At 32.5% G+C, this 23,149-nt stretch overlaps 1 protein-coding gene across 1 annotated transcript in view; it reads right to left on the bottom strand.

The window, feature by feature from the left end:
* Window positions 1–261: 261 nt before the first annotated feature.
* The window catches only part of LOC145335170 (low density lipoprotein receptor adapter protein 1-A-like), a 49,011-nt gene continuing 26,123 nt past the window's right edge, over window positions 262–23,149 (bottom strand). The window contains exons 5-8 of the mRNA XM_080180900.1: window positions 19,372–19,431; window positions 11,563–11,674; window positions 10,789–10,862; window positions 262–382 (exon numbers count right to left, since the gene is read on the bottom strand). Of these exons, the coding sequence (XP_080037026.1) occupies window positions 262–382; window positions 10,789–10,862; window positions 11,563–11,674; window positions 19,372–19,431 (367 nt within the window). The remainder of the gene's footprint in view (window positions 383–10,788; window positions 10,863–11,562; window positions 11,675–19,371; window positions 19,432–23,149) is intronic.

Below are 23,149 nucleotides of genomic sequence, written 5' to 3'. Positions count from 1 at the left end.
TTGGTTATTGTCAGGCTAATATTATATAATTATCCCTTAGATCAAAATCATATTCCGGGTTGGATTTTTTTGAATGTCATTTTTCTATTATGTGAAATGTACCCAAAGTTTTTGAGCCAACGAATAAGATAACATTTTTATAAAACTTTGGGTACCAGTGTAATTTATAGTCGGATGTCCTTTCCCTTCCTGTTAAAAAGGATTTCTATTGGCAGTTTAGTATTTTTTCCTTTAGATACTTTTCTAGAATACAAATCATTATTACACAAAATTGAAATTAACCAATTTCCTGGTACTAGAGTAGTTGGTGCCCCCTGCACCCCCCTGATCTACACCCCCTTCTCCTCCCCCACCACCGGCACCACTCACAACTTTTCTTTTCCTGAAATATTAAAATTAATGTTAAAATCCATCATTTAGTTTTTGAAGCAACAGATCTGTAGTATATATGAGTATACACTATACATGTAATAGGGGTGAAGCAATTCAAGCCCTATTTGGCGAGTCCGGCGAAAGAGCCCCTAGCCTAGTGATTCTATCAACAAAATACTCCAAGTAGTTACAGTTTGAAGATTTATTTAGAACTAACTACACATTATAAATTCATAGCTTTATATACAACAAATTACAGATATTGGGTTAGGTAGAAAATGGGTGTGGAGTTAATGGGGAAATGCTGTCCAGGTGAAAGGCAGGAGGGCAGGTCCGTGTGGGGGTAAGGCTGGCGTCCCCCGGAAAAGGGAAGGCTGGCTGGAACATGAGGAGGGAGGGGCAATCCCTTCCCCCGCTGGCGGCTGGTAGTGTTGACCATGTTAAGCTGGCGGTCAACAAAAGAAGGGGTTGCTGAGGAATGTGCTGGGTGGAGATTAAACACTTGATTGCTTATCGGGAGTGGCTAGGAGCGTAGCATGCTCTAGGAAGTGACAGTCTGTCCGACTACCACATACAGATAACTACCTGTCCCCCTTTTCCAAGGACTTATTTTGTCTGCTAGCAAGTTGTTTTCAGCTACTTGGCTGTGATAATATTCCTGAAGTTATTGGTTGATTTTCAAAGATCCAATCAAGGTCCTTGGGATGGGGACATACAGTAATTTAACCCCTTCCCCCTCTAGTGTTTTATTCTAATAGTAAAGCACACATATACAATATACTTACATCCCACCATGGCTTTTAAAAAGTAAAACATATGTAAAACCAAAGTTTGCCTGTCCGTAACGGATAGATTTATTCGTTTGAATTGTTAGAATATTGGCGTGTGAGAGTGTAGTGAAGGAGATTATCTAACTAAAATACCCTTATTTTAAAATTTTTTGAGGCCTTTTTAAGCTTTTTCTTCCTCAGTTTTTATATCCCCCCACCCCCTCTTAGCAAAACCTAATGCACACAACTTTATTGGAATCGTTTTGAATGTTGATTTTTTAAAATCTAAGGGGATTCATGACGAAATATGAAGTATCATGTTCATAGCGTAGCAAGTATATGATTATCACCAGGAAGCCCGTTGACCGATGTTTTTTTGTTTGATTTTTGGTTTACTTTACTTCGAAATGGTGAAATCTAGGATGATTTGACGTTGTTTTGAGTTTAGCTTACTTGAACCAGGTATTAATTTAAGTAAATTTGCGATATATATAATATATAATTTTTTTATATATTAATTGTCTTCTTTCTAATCCTTTACTTAATTTCAAAATATGGGAGGGGGGAGTATCATTCCACAATGTGTTGTTTAAGAATGTTGCCACTAAAACTAAAATTTATGTAAAATCATAATATTTAAGTAGTTCACATCCTATTAGGATTACAGGGATAGCTCAATTATAGATAAACTTTTTCTCGTATTTATTCGAATCCAGTGGATAGGAACCGGTTCTCATCCATACGAAAAAAATATGCCTAGCATCGTTTTTTAGCCGGTGCCTTCGGCTATAAAATCTAGTTTTAATCTTATAATTGTACATTCTATATCCGCGGAAAGCCGTTTATAATACGATGCGAGAAATAACTATTCCCCTCAAAAATTTCCCCTTTATTTATGGAATTGATAGCCCGGGATCTCAAGGGCAAAGACAATAGATGATAAATTGATAAACATCAACAATAATAATGATAAACATATTTATTCAGTATTCTTCTGCAGAAAAAAATTATTGGTTAAAAAGTTTAGATACTACTAGTTTGGTACCAACTAAAATTCAAGGTACTTAAAGTTCTAATTTAACGTTTTCTTATTCGTTGGCATAACAACTTTGCGGACTTTAATAAATTTTGATTGGTTCATTAAGATGAGTTTCCAAACGTTTTAACCACTAATTGTAATTTACAAAATGGATAAATTGGTGTATACATCAATTTTTCAGCCATTGTCTTATCATTTTAAATCCATGATAATTTACAGTCTAATATCCCCTTCCTTTTGAAAGCGTGTATATACCTACTTAGGGGAGAAAGGGCTGTAAATTAATTGTCATTATCCTATCCCTTCATCCCTGCTTTCATCAATTTATTTTGTGAAACTTTTTGATTTATTTTTAAACTTTTATACTGTTATTAAATCAACATAATAATAAAATTATCAGTACAACAGTGCTCAAATTAATTCAGTAGAAGTTTAATTTTAAAAGAATTTTAGCAAAAATTACTTTTTTTACGTTACCGGCAAAAATTTAATAAATGCAACGTCTACTGAAATTTGGAAGGGTGTTTCTTGGGACGAGTTGGCACAATATTAAAAACGAAGCATTTCAAAAGACAATTATTAGACACTGATAATTTTTTTGTTGAATATAATTTTCATAAGTTACTAACACTTTATATTTTTTTTTCTTCGTTTGTCCTTTTGCGTTCTTTGTTAAACCTTACTTTTTTACTTTTTTGATGACAGGAGATTGGGTTATTATATAAATTGGAATTCTTAAAACCTGTTCTCCCCCTCTCTTTTTCAGTCCCCCCTTTTTAGCGTCATTCTTGATGTTTATACAAATGCGCCAATATTTTAATAATTTTTTTTATAAAAAATGACACCTGTTTGGTTTTCCAGTGCAATTAAGCTTTTTTTAAAGTACAGGGAAGGATTTTAACTATTTTGGGAAAGCGTATCTCCACCCTGCCAAATTAAAATCCCCCGCCCCAATTTTTTTTTTAATATTCCTCATTAAAGCTCAAATTAAAAAGTAAAAAGGCGGTTAACTTATCCCCCTCCCACCTTAAGAACACCTAGAGGCTTCTAGTGGGCGTTGCCCCTAGTCTTTCTTAAAATAAAAGCTATGTCTTGTATTTTTTTTCAATTAGGTGTTTGCTCTCGAATTGCATATGGTAAACATATTTTTCTTATTTAATAATTATCCTAATAAGATAAAAGTTATGCTTGAAAATTGTTTTGATGGCTATTATTACATATATTGCATTTTAAAAAAAACGTGAAAGTTGAGATCAGAATTTGCGTAACTTTTGCGTCATTTCTATTTTCGGAATTTTCTTACCCGCGACCACTTTTTTTGCATATTGCCTTTAAAGAAAGAGAGAGAGAGAGAGAGAGAGAGAGAGAGAGAGAGAGAGAGAGAGAGCGAGAGAGAGAGAGAGAGAGAGAGAGAGAGAGAGAGAGAGAGAGAGAGCGAGAGAGAGAGAGAGAGAGAGAGAGAGAGAGAGAGAGAGAGAGAGAGAGAGAGAGAGAGGAGTGAAGGAAAGAGAGAGTGACAGTGAAATAGTTTGATCTATTTCTGTTTGATTAATTTTCTATTATTCAAATTAGATCACATTCGGATGTAATAACTTCCTTTATTTTGTAAGAAGGTCTGATACCCTCCCTCCCCTCCTTCATTTTAATCTTCATTATTACATAAAGTAGTAATTTTTTTTTGTATATGAAAATTCCCCTGTCATAATATTCATGTATTCTACATTATTTATTGAACTGCAAATCTATAATACAAAGTAGAATGATGTCTGTCTGTCTGTCTGTCTGTCCGTCTGTCTGTATGTCCGTCCGTCCGTCCCTTAAGATCTCGGTAACCACTGAACCGATCGGATTCTACTCTTCAGGGTATATACCTATTGGTCCTGTGGTGGTTTTAAGCTATTATCTTGGGGGGTGGGACACCCCCAACCCCCCTTCCAAAAAAAAATAATATTCTTGGGAACACATTAGACCAAGCACCAGTAGTACTTTATTTTTTATTTTTTTTTAAACTATCTCTTGGGGCAAAGCCCCTGAGGCTAGGGGCGAAACCGCTAGTCTTTTTAATAAAGTAACAGGATGTCTACTTGTCTGTCTGTCTGTATGTACCGAAGGATCTCGCTAACCGCTCACCCGGTATGGTTCTCCTTGACAGGGAAGCTTAACATAGGTCCTGAAAAGGTTTATAACTATTTTGGGGGAGGGTACCACCACCCTCCCAAAAGAAATCGCCCCTAGAAAAATTACCCCCTCACTTCAAAAATCAATAATAAATATTATGCCATGGTGATTCATTATCCCCAAATTAATAGATTTCTACTATTCAAGATTACAATAATCCTTCTCCTCAAATTCCAGGGATTGGGATATGGCACAACAAAAAAGGTATTTTAGCCCAAAACTTTCATCTTGTACAATATTAGATTTATTTTTAGTAGCGCAGCTACCCTATAACTAGAATTCTTATGTCTGTTTGTCTCTCCTTTAAAGTAAGATATCAAAACAACCTGCTTTGTTTTCCTTTCTTGCTCCTTAGCAGACTAAAATTCTCTCAAAATGACCTATCACTGGATTCCTGATGTTGAATGAAAAACCAAAGATTTTGTGAATATATTGAAATGTCACATTTAGCTGAGTAGTTGATATCATTTTAGCAGGGACAAGGGACCAGGGAGGGAGGGAAGATTGGACTGTTTATTACACAAGTCCCCAAAGTCAAATGATAACGTTTTCTAATTCGTTGGCTTAACAACCTTAAATATTGAATTTGAATGTTTAGTTTGGTGTCCAAACGTTTCAACCACTATTAGTAATCTACAGAAGGGGTAATTTTGTGTATTATCATTGGGGATATACATCAATTTATCGGCGATTGTCTAATCACTTTAGATCCCTAACAAGGAACCGTGATTCTGTCAAATAATTCTAAGTGAAAATTACCCCACAACCCATTTCCTTCTTACCCCCCCCCTTCCCCCCCCTCTTATCTACTTCAATTTAGTTACAAAAAAAAACAAGTTTTACGCCAATATTACGCCACTAAAATATCCAAATGTAATTAAATTGCCCCTGCATTTTAGTAAATATATTATTATAAGTATGTTTAGCCCTAAGTATTTTTTGGTTCACATCCTCTGAAATTGTTTTTGAGTTATTAAATTTTACATGTTCTAACCAATCAAATAATTCAAATTAACAACTTTTGTTGAAAAAAAATCAGTATCCATCCATTTTAGCTATCCAAAATTAAGGTTTATTTCAAATGTACCTAAGAAGCAAAAATACATTATTTGTTATCTTTTCAATTGTTATCTCTTATAATTTTCGAGATAAGAAGGCTGGGGGGGGGGGGGGGGTATTGAAAACACTATTCTTTTTCAATATTTAATTAAAATTCTTGAATATTACAAACTCTAATTAAATTTTTTCAGAATTTGTATTGTTAAATATTTTAATTCTTTTGAATTAATTTTTTTTTCAACATTGACAAATATTATTAGAGGGGAGGGGGTTGCCTATTGTAAAGATCTCGTAATCAAATAATAGTTAATATCATCATAAAAAGCTGAAAATTCAACTTAATCTTTCTATAACTATGTATTATAAGGCTCTAAAGTCACCATTTAATACTACTAAAGACCGCGCCCCTAGCGTTTAGCATAAACACTAAATAACCTAAGTCTAAATAAATCATGGTACCTATATAAAGCTTCTCTAATGTGGAGAATTCTATCGCTACAAAATTTAGTGAAAATTAATACTTTATATTACTGGATATTTAAACAGTTGCGGAGTTTAAAAATAAGTTCATATACACATCCCAAATGATGATACACAAAATTACTTCCTCTATAGATTAAAATAAGTGATTCAAACGCTTGAACATTCAACTTAATGAACCAACCAATCAAAATTCCCTAAAGTCCCCAAATTTTGGGGACTAGTGTAATTAAAAGCCTATTGTCCTCTCTCTCTCTCTCTCAAGGAAAAATATGTATATTTTTAGCTTTTAGTAATTTTCACGTCTTTGTCTACGAGATATCTACAAAAATAACCCCCTTTCCTTTTCAAGAAACAAAATTGAAATATTTAATCCGTAATACTCAGAGGAAGTACAATTTTGTAGAGAAAAACAAATACTATACAAAAAAAAGTCTCTAGTTTGAAGATTTTAAGGAATAAGATAAGAAATAAGATAATAAGATAAAAATTTGATAAAGATCAGTGTAATACAATAAACATTAAACTTTATAATATAGGGAAATCACGAAACCCTTAAAATAACGCAACCTATAAAATCATGAAAACTTATAAATCTAGCAATCGATCTAGCACCGCAATTAATAGACAAATCTTAATGAAACTTGATGGAAAAATGTAATACGAGCATATTCAATCCCTGATAATTTCAGCCGTCAATCCTGAATAGGAATAGAAAAAATCACAAAAAACTAAAAAATCTAGGAATCGATCTAGCACCCCAATTTATGGGCAAATCCTAATGTGTAGAGTGTAAAATTGAATAATCCCTTAAAATTTCAGACTTCTATCTTGAAAAGGAGTTGAGAAAAGTTGAGAAAGGAGTTGATTTAGCACCCCAAATAACAGACATATGGACAAAACAATACAATGTATATATTAAATATATAATTGGAATCTGCACTAAAAATTTCAGCTGTCTATCTTGAATAGGAGCTGAGAAAATCACGTTTCCCCCATAGCGGTACGAACGGACTGACTGACTGACAGACAGACGGACAGACTGACGGACAAGCAAAATGAATTATAGAGTAGCTTCGCTACTAAAAAAGGGCTGTAACTTAATTAACTAACAATGTCCTCTCCTTCCAAAATAGGGAGATAATTTTAATAATCTAAAACAAATTTTATCAAAATTCCTTTTCTATCTTTTTTAAAATTGAAAAAAAATGTTGTTTTTTTTAAGTTTACAAAATTTTATTTTATATTACTTTTGTGAAAAATGCAGGATGTTTGTCTGTATATATAAACATCTCGCAAACTGCGGTATATTGGTTCTTATAGATTTTTAGTAGCGTAGCTAAGTTATAATTTATTTGTCTGTCCGTCGGTCAGTCCATTCCTCCGTCCGTAACGCTATGGAGGGAATGTGATTTCCTTGAATGCTATTTAGACATCTACCAAAATTTGAAACTGTTTGGCCAAAGCAGGAGTCCCAAACGTCGGAGTAGACAAACGCAGGAGTGTTAAAATATTAATTTAAGTATTTCTATACAGGTTAGGTTAGGTTAAGATATGATATATATAAATAAGCCCCAACCCGCAGGGGTTAGGCATTTGAAAAACCTAAAATATGGTTTAAAAGAGGTTAGGTTAGGTTAAGTGTCCTCTCCTGCGTTTGTTCACTCCGACGTTTTGGACTCCTGCGTTTGTCCTAGGACCTTTAAAATTTCTTAGACTAGCCTGGAAAGAAGCTCTTTATAGTGCCTGATAAAAAAAAGACATCATACAATACAAATGACCAATGATAGGCCAGTATGCATTTTACCATTTGTCAATTACAATGTATACTGGTTTATCATTGGTAATTTGTTTTGTTTGACGTCATTTTTTATTAAATTTATATGGTGCTTCTTAACATAGACATATATCAAAGAGCATTTAACATTTAACTTTGTCCGTAGGTCTATCGGTAATACTACAAAAAACTTATGTATTGATAGTTTATAAAATGTTATTATTTTCTGAAAATAATCAGACATGCTCTCTCTCTGTGTCTTTTTTTATGATCCCTGAACATCTGCTGATTAACTTACTTTGTCCGTTTGTATATTCATAAAAAGGACGCGTATCAACTATCCCGTTTCCCAAGGACAAAAATCAACATATGAGGCTTCAAATATTTTCGTTAATTAGCATAAACTTCATCAGGGTCTAAAAAAATATTAAAATTTTTTACAAAAAAGTATAAGATATGTTTATATACACAATAACACAACTTCATTTAAGAAATATGGTCAAAATCTAAAGCAACAAGGACAATTATATTAACGAAAAGCGTAGTAACAACAGGTTTGTCCATCCATGGTTTTTTTGTTCTTTGCCACTTGCAGATGTTGTCATCCTTCATATTTTTTTTCTATAAACAATATGATATTTTTGTCCTACAAACGAACATAGATGTCCTTGCTTTGCCGTTTTTAAGTTAATTTAAGAGAAGCTTTACTCCTGTGAAAAGTTTTGCCAATAACCATGGAGCTAACTGTGATATAGGTTTTCGCACAAATTAATAGGATCAAGTCGGGATTACTAAGGTAACGTTTTCTTTTAATGGCTGGCTTTAAATTTTTGGGTTCATTCCTTATATCTAAATAGGTTTGTTTGAACTTGGGGTGTTCAAACTTTTCAACTAATTACTTTAACCTATAGAAGGGTAATTCAACATTGAGTACGTAAACTAATTTGTCGTTCATTGACTTTTTAAAGATCCTGGATGTCTGTCTTCTGGTATTAATAGTCTCATTAAAAAATACCTTCCTTCATTTTTTCAACTTGATCCAATTAATACTAGGGCTCAAAGTGATGGTCTACCTTATTGTTACAGGAGTTACTAAGCCATTTAGTCTGCCATTTTTATGTTAAGACATGTGTTAAAAAGTAAGCTAAATCCGACCTACCCTGTAAAAAGGCGAAGCAAAGTATTGACATAAGCTACACATAAATCATTGATATAACTTTGCTAAACAGCGTCCGTAAGATCTTGCTTTTGCATTTTGCTTTACATATGTCCCCGATTGATGATTTTAAACTTCCTAATACCCTTCAGCTACCCCTTCAAATGTATAGGTCCAATATGCTGGGAGCTTAGCCACTAATTTTTCTTATAAGTCCCATGCTAGAATTAATGAGATTTTTCTATTTAGTGAACATATGCTAACAACTATATGCGGATGAATGCTTTGTTGATATAATAACAGCACATAGCTTAACATATTTAATTGTATTTCTGTGGTAGTGAAAAAACTTTTCCCAATTGCTTCCTATGGCGTTTCATCGTTTCCGTAAAATTTACCACATTTTCAAAGCATCAGAGGCGTAATTAGCACTACAACAAAAACTAACCAACCCAACATTTTTTCTTCTCATTATTAACCCTAACCCGGGGAAGGGGTATTTTCCCTCTATTGATGTATAAAAAAAACGTCCTTTGATATATTGAAGAAGTATAACCAAATTACTGGTTAGTTTGTTTTTTACTTTTCAATCGACAATTTAAACGGTAAATAACGCTGTCACGGCGGTAAAACTTAATTCATTTATCCTGGTTGATTTTTTATTTTGAGCTATTTTGCTCTTGAGCTTTTATTTGAGCTTGAGATACTGGTCATAACTCCTCCCCCCCGCTCCCGGAAGGTTAAACATATTCTAAAATCAATTTAATTCAGTGATTTTTTTTGCGATTACAAAATATTGAATGTGTGTAGGTGATTCCACACCGCTTCCTTTGATTCTTTCAACAAAATAGAAAATTACTTTCAAACAATTACGGAGAAAATTATTCGGGGAGGGAAGGGCAATAGCGATACAATTAAACTACATATCTTACTGACAAGAGGTAGGTTGTCTAACCGCTGGACCGATTTGTTCTCCTTTATATGGATTTTTAAAATAAGGTCGAGAACAGATTTTCAGTTATATAGAATGGTAGATCAAACAAATTGTCTGCTCATATCGTCCAAATGCCCCCCAACCAAAATTCAACTTTGAGCGAGGCTTGTTAACCAATAATAATTTAATTTATTGCACAACATTTTGGAGGGAATCATTCCTGCATCCATGTAAAATATTCCACATAATTCTATTAAAACTTAAATTTGTTTTATTGTTGTTTCTGTATTAAACACTAGAGACTGCAGCCCTAGCTCCTAAGTGTTGATTCAATCAAAACCAAATAAACAATGATTGTCCTTATATAAAAGTAACAGGATGTCTAAGTGATCTCCTTTACATTAATGCTTCTCTTTGGTCCTGGGAAGGTTTATAACAATTTTAAGGTAGGATACCACCACTTTCTCAAGAAAAAAATGACCGACCTTATTTTTTTTCACCTTTTCTTTTTAAAACTAAAATTGAAAAGGCGAGTGACGTCCCTCAAGGCCTTTAGGCTTACCCACTATTTATATTTATATAAAAATAAGTATTATTTAAATGATCTTAAGGGACAGAAATAATTAATTATTTTTCTTAATAAAATAGCATAAAGCTGTTTAAAATCCTCAGACAAACTGAAAGACTGCCAATAGTATCTTTTAGCAGAGAGAGAGAGAGAGGGGACAAGGGGGTGTTTATTATACTAGTCCCCAAAGTTTTATAATAACGTTTTCTTATTCGTTGGCTTAACAACTTGATAGTGATAGTGAATATTAATAGGTTTCTTCATTAGGTTGAGTATTCAAACGTTTCAACCACTAATCTTCATCTTCATACGGATTAATTTTATGTATCATCATTAGAGATGTACATCAATTTATCGGCTATTGTCTTATCCGTTTAGATACCTGATATTTTAGAGTAGCTTCGCTTTTAAAAACAATGTCTTCATGTTACTTAAGATCCCTAAAACTAGCTAACCTTCTATGATATTGTTTCCAGTAGTCATAGGCTAAGTTGAAGGCTTCGGCAATTGTCAACGTGATTTCTTGAGCCTGAAATATGCATTTTAAAAATTTTTGTGGGAGCCTCCCTCAAAGTTCCTGTAAAGCATTGAAAGCCAATGCCTTTTATTTTTTATATGGATTGAAAATAGGAAGAAGGGATAGTTTTTTTTCCTTCTAACCTTTGCAGGAGGCCCCAACCCTACGAGGCTACTCAGTACCCTATATAATCAAACCTAACCTGTATCATAAATATGAAAATTATAAACAAACATACAAAAAAAAACTCTCCCCTCTCCCGCATTTTCACTGCATTTACAATTTTTGGAATTGCTACGTATAATCTAAAGTCACTCTAGAGGGCACTTAGGGCGCCCTGAAGGCACCCGTGTTGAAGCGCTCTATCTTAGGAACCCTTAGAGATAGCGCTTTGGTGCCATAATTCTTAGGACAAATAAAGGCATGACATTTCATATTTGAATCATAAGCTTAAGCCAGACTGATATATAGAGTAGCTGTGTTACTTATAAGGAAATATGTCCCTGAACGGTAGTAGATGTATTGATATAAATATACTTTCAGAATGGCTTCGAAGCCGATTAATTAATCAAGAAATAAAATACTAGTTTTGTTAGACCGAGCTTACCACCCCTCAGGGTCAACAAAACTGATTTTATTCTTACATTTTTTTATTTTAATATCTGCGGAAAGCTGTCTATAATACGATGCGATAAATGACTAATATACTTACCATTTTTTTCTTAGGACAAATGAAGGCATGGCACTCCAGTTTAGAGTCAGAATTTGTACAGATAAATCCAAAGACATGATCAAATGTGGCGTCTGTTGAACAATATGATACCCTAAAATAAAAAATTATTTAAATGCTTATTTGATTATGAAATATTTTGTCCTTGTATAATGAAGGTGGAATGTAGGGAGGGAGTGGACATTGTAAATTATTCTGGTACCCAAAGTTTTAGAAACACAATATATCATTCGTTAGATTAAAAACTTTATGTTTTTCAACCAATGATTTTTATCTACAGAAGGGGTAATTTTGATCATCATTGGAATTGATTCATTGTCTTATCTCTTAATATCCCTGTTTTGGATGCAGGGAGGAAGGGAACATTATACCTGTTAATTATACTGATCCTCAGCAGGGAGTACGGGAGGGGACAATGGATCGAATATTCAATTTTTAAGAGTCTCAGACTTTGGGCACTGGCTTAAAGGGAATGTGCAAGAATTCAGCAGGTTCTGCCTGTCTTTGGGTACTAGCGCATCAATGTCCCGCAAACTAGCTGAGTAAGTTTTGAATATAGCAGACAAAAAAATTTGTTATTAGATGGCTGGTTTTAACAAATATTTTTCCCAAGAAAATGTCATTTCATGTATAGAAACTCTACTGTGATATTTATGTATTAAACAATCTAAGAACCCCTTGAATTTAAGTGGCATTTAAAAATATATGAGAAGAGTTGACGAAGTTCTAAACACAATTTTTTGTGTGATTAATTACAGAATATTACTACATTGTGATGTACTGGTAATTCAATTTTCAAGTAAATGATTTTTTTTCTTAGAACTAATTTTGTTCTAAATTATATTACCATGATTCCTTTACAATTTTGGTCAAATTTTCTGGATAAATCTGGTTTTCATTGCTTTTCAGCGAAAACTCTTATAATGAATTAATTGTCCATTGTCCCCTCCCTTGCTCCCTGGGTCCGCAGAGTTTTTTTTAACACGTTCTTTCATTCTTTGACTTAAAACACTTTGCGGACTGTTATTAAATCCTTATTTGTTGGCCCACAAAATTGAAGGGGGGAGGGGTATATACTCCTTCACCTCCATGGTTATAAATTTCAATCAGATAGAAAGGAGACAATGGGCTGTTTATTACACCAGTCCCCAAAGTTTTATAATAAAGTTTTCTTATTCGTCTGCTTAACAACTTTGGAGACTTTTACTGAATTTTGATTGGTTGGTTGATTTATTGAGTTGAATTTTCAAACATTTAAACCACTAATTATAATCTACGGAAGGGGTATTTTTGTTTTTCATAATTGGAGATGTACATTAATTTATCGGCTATTGTCTGGTTTCCTGATTTTCAATGTAGCACTATTTACTTAAGGACATAGTTGTTCTTGTTATACTTTGCAGTTCAAAGTTTGGTAAAATATGACACTGATTTAAATTCCAGGGTTAAAAAGGTCTTTTCAAGTTGGCTGCAAAATCCTTTATCTTGAAAGTTGGGTGTTTTAAAAATCCATTTACCACACCAACATAATAAAGTTATATTTATTAAATAACCTAACGACATTATGAAGACATTTGCTGCTAAGCTAATAGTCTCAAGAGTAAGAGTGGAAGGTGTCTGTAAAATAGCCTAAAACCACCCCAAAACATTTACAAAGGTTTCAAGAAAGCAAAGTCCATTTTTTGGATCTCAAACTTTCGACAGGAAAACTTTGGGGACTTTAGTGAATTTTGATTGGTTGACTCATTAAGTTGGGTGCTCAAACGTTTAACGACTAATTTTAACTATAGAAAGGGTAATTTGTTTATTATCATTGGGAATGTACATTATACATAAATTTTGCGGCTATTGTCTTATCCCTTTAGATCCCTGACTATCATGACTACATACTTTTGTCGATTATGATAATGCAGCCATACATAGTGAATTTACAAAAAAAAATAGGAAGGAGAGGGGGTTAATAATGTTCCACTCGCGTTGTGAGGAAAATTCCCAGTTAGTCCAGCTGTCGAAGAGTTTGGAAAGTTATGATTGTGTCAACCAGAGGACGAGGTGTCAATTCTCTTCCACATATTTTATAATTTTCAAATTTTTATACATCCTTTTAATAAAGTATATATGTTTGTGTGTACCGAAGAATCTCGCTAACCGCTGAACCGATCGGGTTCTCCTTTGCAGGGTAGCCTCTCATAGGTCCTTGAAAGGTTTATAACTATTTTTGGGGAGCCATACCACCAACCTCCTAAGAGAAATCGCCCCTAGAAATAATTCCCCCCCCCCAAAAAAAAACGTAGCCGCTAGTAATACATAATACGGAAGATTTATTTCCAAAATAAAATGCCAATATTGTGTCAGCCATGACCACTTTTATAAAAAGTCATATAGTCGATATAAATTTTTAAATTACATATCGATGGACCATTAACATTCGCATTTAAACAAGCCTTAAATAGAAGTAAGAGGATGTCTAATTGTCTATGTCTAGCAAAACCTCAGAACTGATATGTTTCTCCAGCCATAATATGATTGATTTGTGCTAAATAATGACCCATGCAAAATATTTTTTCTCTAGTGCAAAACATTGTGAATAAAATCAACCATTTTATGGCTGGGGGCCAAAATTTTAACAAAATTTTTCTAAAACGGGACGGGCTACTGTATATGCAACTCTGATGATATCCAAGTAATACAAGGAATAAGAAAATGAACATAGATTGACATGCATTGTATACCCCCATTGATGATAAATAAAATTATCCCTTCTGTATATTCAAGTAAAGTAAGAAAAGTTCCTTTCCTACTTAATTGGAACCAACGAATACAAAAATCAACAAAAGTACTCAACATAAGAGAATATGTTTTAAAAACTTTGGTTACCAGTATAATTACACTACAACAAATTTATTTTACATCTACATGTGCGGAAGTGAATGCGCACCTCAACTATGATTTTGTCAATATTTTGACAGCCACTGTCCAATTATATAATCTTCAGCAAAAAATCTTTTCTCGTATTTATTCGAATCCGGTGGATAGGAACCGGTTCTCATACATACGAAAAAAACTATGTCTAGCATCATATTATATCCAGCTTTCTCCGAATATAAAAATGTGCAATCAAAAGATTAAAACCAGTTATTTAGCCCGCGCCTTCGGCACCTTGGGGCTAAAAAAATGGTTTTAATCTCATAATTGTACATTCAATACCCGCGGGAAGCTGTTTATAATACGATGCGAGAAATAACTATTCTATAATTTTATTTTTCTCCATTAGAGTAAAACACTTATGGGAAAAAGGGTAAAATGACTGTATTTTCCAAACCCAATGACCGTGTGCCGACTCTCAATTGGGTTATTGAAAATCACCTAATGGTGTCGAGAATATTAACACAGCCAAGTAGTAGAAAACAATTTGTTAGTAGATGAAAAAGGAAGGGAGGTAGTTATCTGTGTATTTATAATACAGATTTGTTAGTCGACCCTCCACTTTAAATTTCAGTTTTAAAATGAAAAAGTAAATAAAATTTTGGTCCCGTTGGGTTATTTTTTCATTTGCGATTTCTCCCTAGAAATGATTACAAGCCTCTAACGGACCTAAAGAAGGTTCACTGTAAAGAAGAACCCTATCGGTCTAGCAGTTACCAAAATCTTAGGACAGATAGACATCCTGTTACTTTTATATAAGGATTATAAAATAAAAGAATTTTTATAATAAAATTCTAAAAACTGAAAGCAATTTCTGTGTTCAGTTTTGAGAAAAAGAAAAACTCAGTCAATTTTTCCTTTCCGATCAAATTTGAATATTTCTTTTATGTGAATGATATTTCTTTCAAAATATTTGCATTTGTATGTAATGCATAGGGTGGGTTCTATCACAGGCGTGCACATAGGTTGGGTTCTTACCCCCCCCCCTGCCCCAAGGACGTCCAAGCTTTTTTATTTGGGGGGGGGGGGAGGGAGGGTGGTAAAAATTGAAAATAAAAAATTGGGGGGGGGGGAATATTTATAACATAGAGGCAAGGACGTCCAAGCTTTTATCATTTGGAGAGGTGCAGTAGTCACACCTTTACCACCTACCCTCTCCCCCCCCCCAAAAAAAAAAATACTGTATGAATATTATTGTTTCCTAGAGAAATGTATGAAAAATTAATGCTAAAAAATCCTATTCCCCTTTATAATTTCTGTAGGCAAACCTAGAAAATAGGGACTACCATTAACCCAATAAATTGAATTCTAGAAAGTATAGGGTAGTCATTACCCCCCCCCCCAAAAAAAAAAAGCTAACCTGCCCTAAACAATAAACAAACGTCCCCCCCCCCCCCCCCTACTTTCATTATTTTAAATTTGATTATCTAATTTCAAAATAAACAGGTGGATTTTTTTGGGAAAATACACTTCTTATTTTGTTTTTTCTCTTCAAAAGAAATGAAGGGGGGTGGGTGGTTCAAAAATATGTTTGAGTGGAAGCACCACATATATGCATGTATTTATATATATATGAGATATCAAACATAAGCATAAAACATGGGTGCTTGAGAATATAATTCTTTAACCAAGTGCATTTTGGTATTGCATTACATTATATCTTTTATTAGGTAATTGGTTTTAAAATTTGAAGTATTTTTTACTTAAATGTAAAAGTATAACAACAGTAAAATATTACATCGAAAGGGCAAATAAAAAACAACAGTAGCTAAACGTGTATCGCTTCCGCTCGCCGTTGGAGAGGCGACATGTTCGAGTCTTGTCGAAACAACAATAAAACCTACTGCTGCTATGTCAGGTGCGTGATAATAAACGTTAGAGTTTGGGGAATGTCTTGGTTGGCTCAAAAAAAGGCGCAACTCATTATCTTCTAAACATAGGTCATCTCTCAATGTTTTACCGTATATTTTGCATACAATTGTAACCTTATATCAGGATAAATATAAAACTTGAACACTTTACTTTACATAATTAGAAAAAAACACACATTCCAAAAAATAGTAATACACAAGAAGGTGTTCATTCAAAAGCGCAAAAATCCTGGAGTTTTTTTTCACTGCCAATAACACAGTAATAAAGTTTAAGACTAGTAGTAATCTACAAAGAATAGAGTTAATTATTAATATAAATAAAAAATTGCCTAATAAAATAACAAAAGAATTAACTTTTGTGTAAGTGAAAAAAAATGAATACTTATATTAGAATGATTCCTTAATCTTCTGCAATCAGTGACATAATAACGGAAGTCCCCGGTCCATGGATCTATAGGGATACTACATTGGCCGATAAACTGATGTACATCCATAATAATGATACACAAAATTACCTCTTCTGTAAAGTTTAATTAGTGGTTGAAATGAATGAACACTCAACTTATTAAACCAACCAATCCAAATTCACTAGTGTCCTCAAAGTTATTAAGCCAACTAATAAGAAAACCTTAATAGAATATTGGGGACTTGGGTGATAAACAGCTTAATGTCCCTTCCCTCCCTGTAAGTCCCTGTGTTGTGCTACCATAAAAATTTTGTAGTTTTGATAAAACACCACCTACATACATGTAGAGTAATTAATGGATGCTTTTACAAATGTGTATGTACGCAGGAATAAAGGTATATCCCAATGATAAGGAAATCAATCTACCCCCAAATTTGTTGAACACAAAATTTTTCATCAATATTAAAAAAATCATTTTGAATCCATTTGAAACTGGACATAATAGAGACATTGACAATTGAATCTTATTCTTTGAATGCAGACAACCAACACATCACTTTTATTTCTTGACCTTTTTCTGAAAGTTCTAACTGTGCATTGTAATGAGTTGCGCCTGTTTCAGGCCAAGGCATTTTCCCCAATCTTACTATTAATGTCGCGCATTTGGCATTTCAGCATTAGTGATACAACCTTTAAAGTCTTTAATTATGACGAGGTTTGCAAACAAGATTCGAACCCGTCAACTACTCAACGACAAACAGATGCGCTACGTGTTACGGTGCTTCACACCTAAGAATTTGAATGAAGATTAATTTATCGCCTATTACCCAATCCCTGTATTTCTAGTCTGTGTTTATACTTAGTATGCAATATACATAATCAAAAACAAGAATTAACATGTTCAAAGGCTTATGACGACTAGCTATTTTGGTTGTTAATAAAAAGGGATAATGGCAAGAGATCTTAAGGGATAAGACAATGGACGATTCAATAAAAGTAATTAAGATTTTGAGATGACAGGTTATAAAACTTTGAATACCATTGTAATTCAATTCTTTGATTACATTAACTTTATCTTGGGGTTCTAACTGATACTATACAAGGAAAAAGAGCTAATTTTACTTTGATGTCACACACCTGACATAGCAGCAGTAGGTATTTATATATATCAAACTAGCGGTTGCGCTCCTAGCATCTTTAAAAATATAATGACACTCAAAGACTTAAATAGAGACTTTTTAAACCAGCTTAAAGTGCCTATAAAAAAATGACGTCATACAATGATAAGCCAGTACACATTTTGATTGACCAATGGAAAAATATATACTGGCCTATAATTGGTCATTTGTAGGCACTATAAGCTGCTTCAACTTTTTTAAAAATTGCACAAAACCATCACGCAACCAATGTGAGTCTTTCCTACATTCGAAAATTCAATCAGTGAGATTTTAACTAACAGACAAAAAAATTGTTGAAGAATAAAACTGCCTGCCATCCAAATAAACCTACAGAACACAGCCTAGAACTAGTAGGGTATACCTCGCTACTTTTCCCCATTTATATTTATTGTGTTGTACTAAAACGTAAATTTTTTATAACATTCTCTTGGAATGTAAAACTTTTCTAAAATAAGGATGTATCTGTCTGTTCGTAAAAAAACGTAACGAACAACAATATATCATTTTGGGCTAGTTAAACTATGCGGTTATTGTCATTGGTCCATTATAAATATTTATTTTAATCAAATTCTGGGGAGCGTCTGATAATGTTTGTTTTTTTATGAATGTTGTCATTCTAGTTTAACATTAAATTAAAAGAAGTTTTTGTTTACTCATTGTCTAATGGAGCATGAAAAGTTTTTAACAATTAATTACAAATTTACTTGAAAGTAGACTAAAGCAGAAACGGTTATTTTTTAAAAGAAAAACTTTAAAATCAATGGCGTGGGGCTGCTAACACTTAACTTAAAGTTCAAATTGGAATTTGACTGTCTTTCACTTTTTTTTCACCTCAAATTGGTTTTAACCCCACCTGATTAATTGCTGTGCACGCCATTGATCAAAACATTCAGTCAATAACATTGACTACATGACCTTTGTTTAATATATTTTGGGCAAAGTAGACAGATCCTTAGTTATTCTTATTCATATATCCTTATTCATAGTTACCCGCGCAGAACTGATTAGGATTTAGGTTGTTTATTGTTATAGTAATTTGAATTGTGTTATATATTTTTTTTGATTTTATGACTATGTCTAATTTTATGCCCAAATAAATATGTTTATGTTTATGTTTAAGTCCTAACTGTACATGATAATAAGTTGAACCAGATTTTGGACCAAGGGATTCCCCTTACAATTATAATTGGTGCCGCACATCTGACATAACAGCAGTAGATACAAATTTTAACATCTTCAGATGTATCTCGGTTTGGACCGAAATTCCAAATCTTTATATTCCCAACGAAACAGGATTGATTAAGTACTTTTTACTTATTTTCTATCTCTCAAGGCTTACACCCCCCTCTCAAAGTTTTACGTTTGTATAATATTAATCCTGGTAAAAATCAAGCAATAAAAAAAGTTTTACCTGTATATTGAGACTTCTAGTAGTTTCTGAAGGGAAGATAACTCTATCATTCTTATTCCTAGTATTTTTTTACACTTACATATAATTTTTTTTCAATTCTGCATGTAATTTCGAGGTCTTAAGGTCCTTAATGTGCCTTTCGAAAACTTAAAACCCCCTTCTATTATTTTTAAGATAAATTAAAAGTTTTTCTTTATTAACCCTATCCCTGCGGGGTCTATACCTATACCAGGCTTCCCAAGCATACAATATAACCTAACCTTACCTGTCCTAAAGTAAACACATGAAAACTAACCACCTCCCCAAATTTCAAATTAAGGTAGGGGTTTCTTTGTTCGACTAGACATTTTGAGGGAAACCGTCAATTACAATGAAATAAAATTACACAAAAGCTTTTAGATGGCACACTGCTATATGCCGGAGAGATATGGGACAATGGGCTGTTTATTACACTACTCCCCAAAGTTTTATAATAACGTATTTTATTCGTTAGCTTAACTTTAAGGGCTTTGATTGGTTGACTCATTTAGTTGAGTGTTCAAAGGTTTGAACCACTAATTGTAATTTACAGAAGGGGTAATTTTGTGTATAATCATTGGGCATTTACATCTATTTATTGGCCATTGTCTTATCCCTTTAGATCCCTGACAGATACAATGCAGATATTATTAACAATAAACAGTAAATAAGAAACTAAATTATATTATGGAATTATTCACCACCAGAGATCTGAAGGGATAAGACAATGGCCGATAAGTTTATTTACATCCCCAATAATGATAGACATAATTAACCCTGCTGTAGATAACAATTAGTAGTTGAAATGTTTTAATAATCAACTCAATGAACCAGCCAATCAAAATGCAAAAAAAGTTCCTAAAGTTGTTAAGCCAATGAAAAAGAAAACGTAATTTTAAGACTTTGGGGACTATTGCAATAAACACCCCAATGTTCCCTTCCTCGCTGATTAGAAATTAAAGTCCCTAAGGTTGTTAGGTCAACAAATAAGAAAAGTTATCATAAGACCAGTGGGACTAGTGCAATAAACAGCCAAATGTCGCCTTCATCCCTGATTCACCACAAAAATTTGGATAGGTTATCTAGAAAATAATAATTTTTTTTTAGTAGCAAAGCTGCTATATAATTAATTTTATCGGTCCGTCCATCCATCAAAACGTAACTTTATGGGAGGAATATTTTGTTTAATATTTAGTATGGACTACTAGTTTTATTTTTGTAACCAAAGATCACTTTCTGTATTCAATTTACTTGGTCTGTCAGTATGTCGATTATGCTAATATAATTTTTTTTAATGTTTCGTGATTTTTTCTTATTTTTTATAAAAAGTATCTTCAATATTCCTTGTATTTCTTGATTACATATATGTATATACAATATCAGAGTAAAACACTAGAGGGAGAAAGGGTTAAATAACTGTATCTCCCCATCGCAACCGTCCTGTGCAACCTTTCTATTGGGTCATTGAAAATCAACCAATTGTATCGTATGTATTAACACATCCAAGTAGCAAAAATAATTTAGAAGCAGACGAAAGATGTCTTTGAAAATTGGATGGAGGTAGTAGTCTGTATATACATCTGTTTATACAGTTCTTCTAATATCAATGTATATATTGTATTCATTTTATATATGTGTATATAGTTGATCCAATTAGCCATGATCTGTGTGCTAATAATATATATTCTTATATGAAAGTAACAGGATGTCTCTTTGTCTGTCTGTACAGATATGGTTCTCCTTTATGAAGAAGCTTCTCGTGAGGTTTATAACTATTTTGGGGAAGGGAATCTCAACCATCCTAAGAGAAATCGCTCCTAGAACAAAATAAGTCCCCCCCCTCACCAAACAAAACAAAAATACTTTTATTTTATAACTAAAATTGAATGTGAGGGGCGTCGACTGAAAAAAATTGTAAAAATATGATTATGAATTATTTGCTTTGCTTTTGTCTAGTCTTTTGTTGTTAAAATGAATTGCTTTAATTTTAGAAACATATATCTACAACTAAACACTATTCTAATATTAATTTAAAAATGGAAAAAGCAGGAAAAGAAGTCTGAGGAAAATTTAGGAAAAAAATGTAAACCTAATACAAAAATGTATTTTCAAGTACCCAGTAAACATTTTATATTTAGCTTACTAAACACATTTATATTTTATCCATTTATGTGTTTACATCAGCCAACATCTGTCTTGAACATTATCTAGGTTTTTAAATATACCAAAAGCTTTTTAAAAACAAATATTTTTACTTTTTTGCTGTTTTTTTTTAAGAAAAGAAAAGATTGTCTTAAAGTATGATTTTTTCAGTAATGCACTTTAAAATACACTTTAAAACAATTCATATGCTTTGTTTCTTAAATAATAAATTAATGGCAATTAAAAAAAATATTTTAGAGAAATTATAGATTAAAAATACATGAGACCAAAATTTGTGGAATAATTGAATAACCTAATCTTTATTTGAAATGATGTGCTTTTGTTACTGAAATTTTATACTCTAAAAAAATCCACATTCTTGTTCAAGCCATGTGTGAGCCATTTAAGCTAATATAATATTTCTTACTTCTCTTCTTTTACAAACATCTTCAAGTGTTATAGTAGAGATGATAAGTATATAGACAATTAATATTTTGCTTTTTATTTTGACATACTTGTTTATATTAAATATACTCAGGAAAAAAGGGGGTATTGTACTGGTACCTAGAGTATTAAAAACACATTATCTTATTCATTGGCTCAAAAACTTTTGTTTTTTTTTATTGAATTTTGATTGGTATGTTCTAAACTAGTAGTGTCAAAACTAATAATATTAATCCATATTAGGGTTAATTATGTTTATTATTGAGAATTCATAGTCTTATGTCTTATCCTCTTAGATGCCAGATATTAATACTAATCTTAGTATATTATAATATTCAATATTTAATATAATATTTATGTTTATATGTTTATATCTCCACTTTTGTAAACACAAATGTCATGTCTTTGAGAGAAGAAAAGACAACCAAGATAAATATGTCTACATACATACACAGCACAACCAGTGCAGAGATAAAGGTATAAGTATTGTAAGAAGGACAGTTTCAGAAGATAATCTTATCATCCTGAAGTATCTATAGACATGTAGTAACTCTAACAAGAGTTGGATTCATTCATAAAGAGATTCTGTTTTTAAGTAAGTTGATTAGATATTATGGTAAAAACTTGTACTAAAATTTAAAAATAATTTAAAGTGATTATTTTTCATAGCTTATTATAGACGGATTCAATACAATCTTATCAAACTTGCTAATTCAAATAACATATTCTTTATGAATTCCATGATTTAAATTCAATATCTTTTTTTGTCTTTAAGACTGAACTGTGCTTAGTGTTGAGTTGTTCCTGTTTAGGTGTTTATATGCAAAGGAATTTATGACACAAAGTGAAAAGTGTCAAGACTTGAAACCAATACGCTCTTGCCAAATAGTTGATACATTTTGAGTCTTACAGGGATAAATATACTGCCATAAAACTATTTAAGGAACACTTTTCCTATCCCTTTATCCTTGTCTAAAAACCCATTCTTTAGGCACATTTGTCATTGCAGAGCTTTTCATTTTGTGATATCAATTACTCTCTACTTTTCATACTACCAAGATAATTGAATAAATGTAATTGATATATACTGCATAAAATACAAGAAAGAAGTAATAGAGTTGTATAGAATAGATTATAGTGTTTTATTTAGAAAGCCTTAAAAAAAAGTACAATT

This window comes from Acartia tonsa, chromosome 13 (assembly GCF_053477335.1).
Source record: "Acartia tonsa isolate MP-2025a chromosome 13, ASM5347733v1, whole genome shotgun sequence".
Lineage (NCBI taxonomy): Eukaryota > Metazoa > Arthropoda > Copepoda > Calanoida > Acartiidae > Acartia > Acartia tonsa.
Note: the sequence above shows the minus strand (reverse complement) of the source record. Positions and strands in the feature narration are given on the sequence as shown.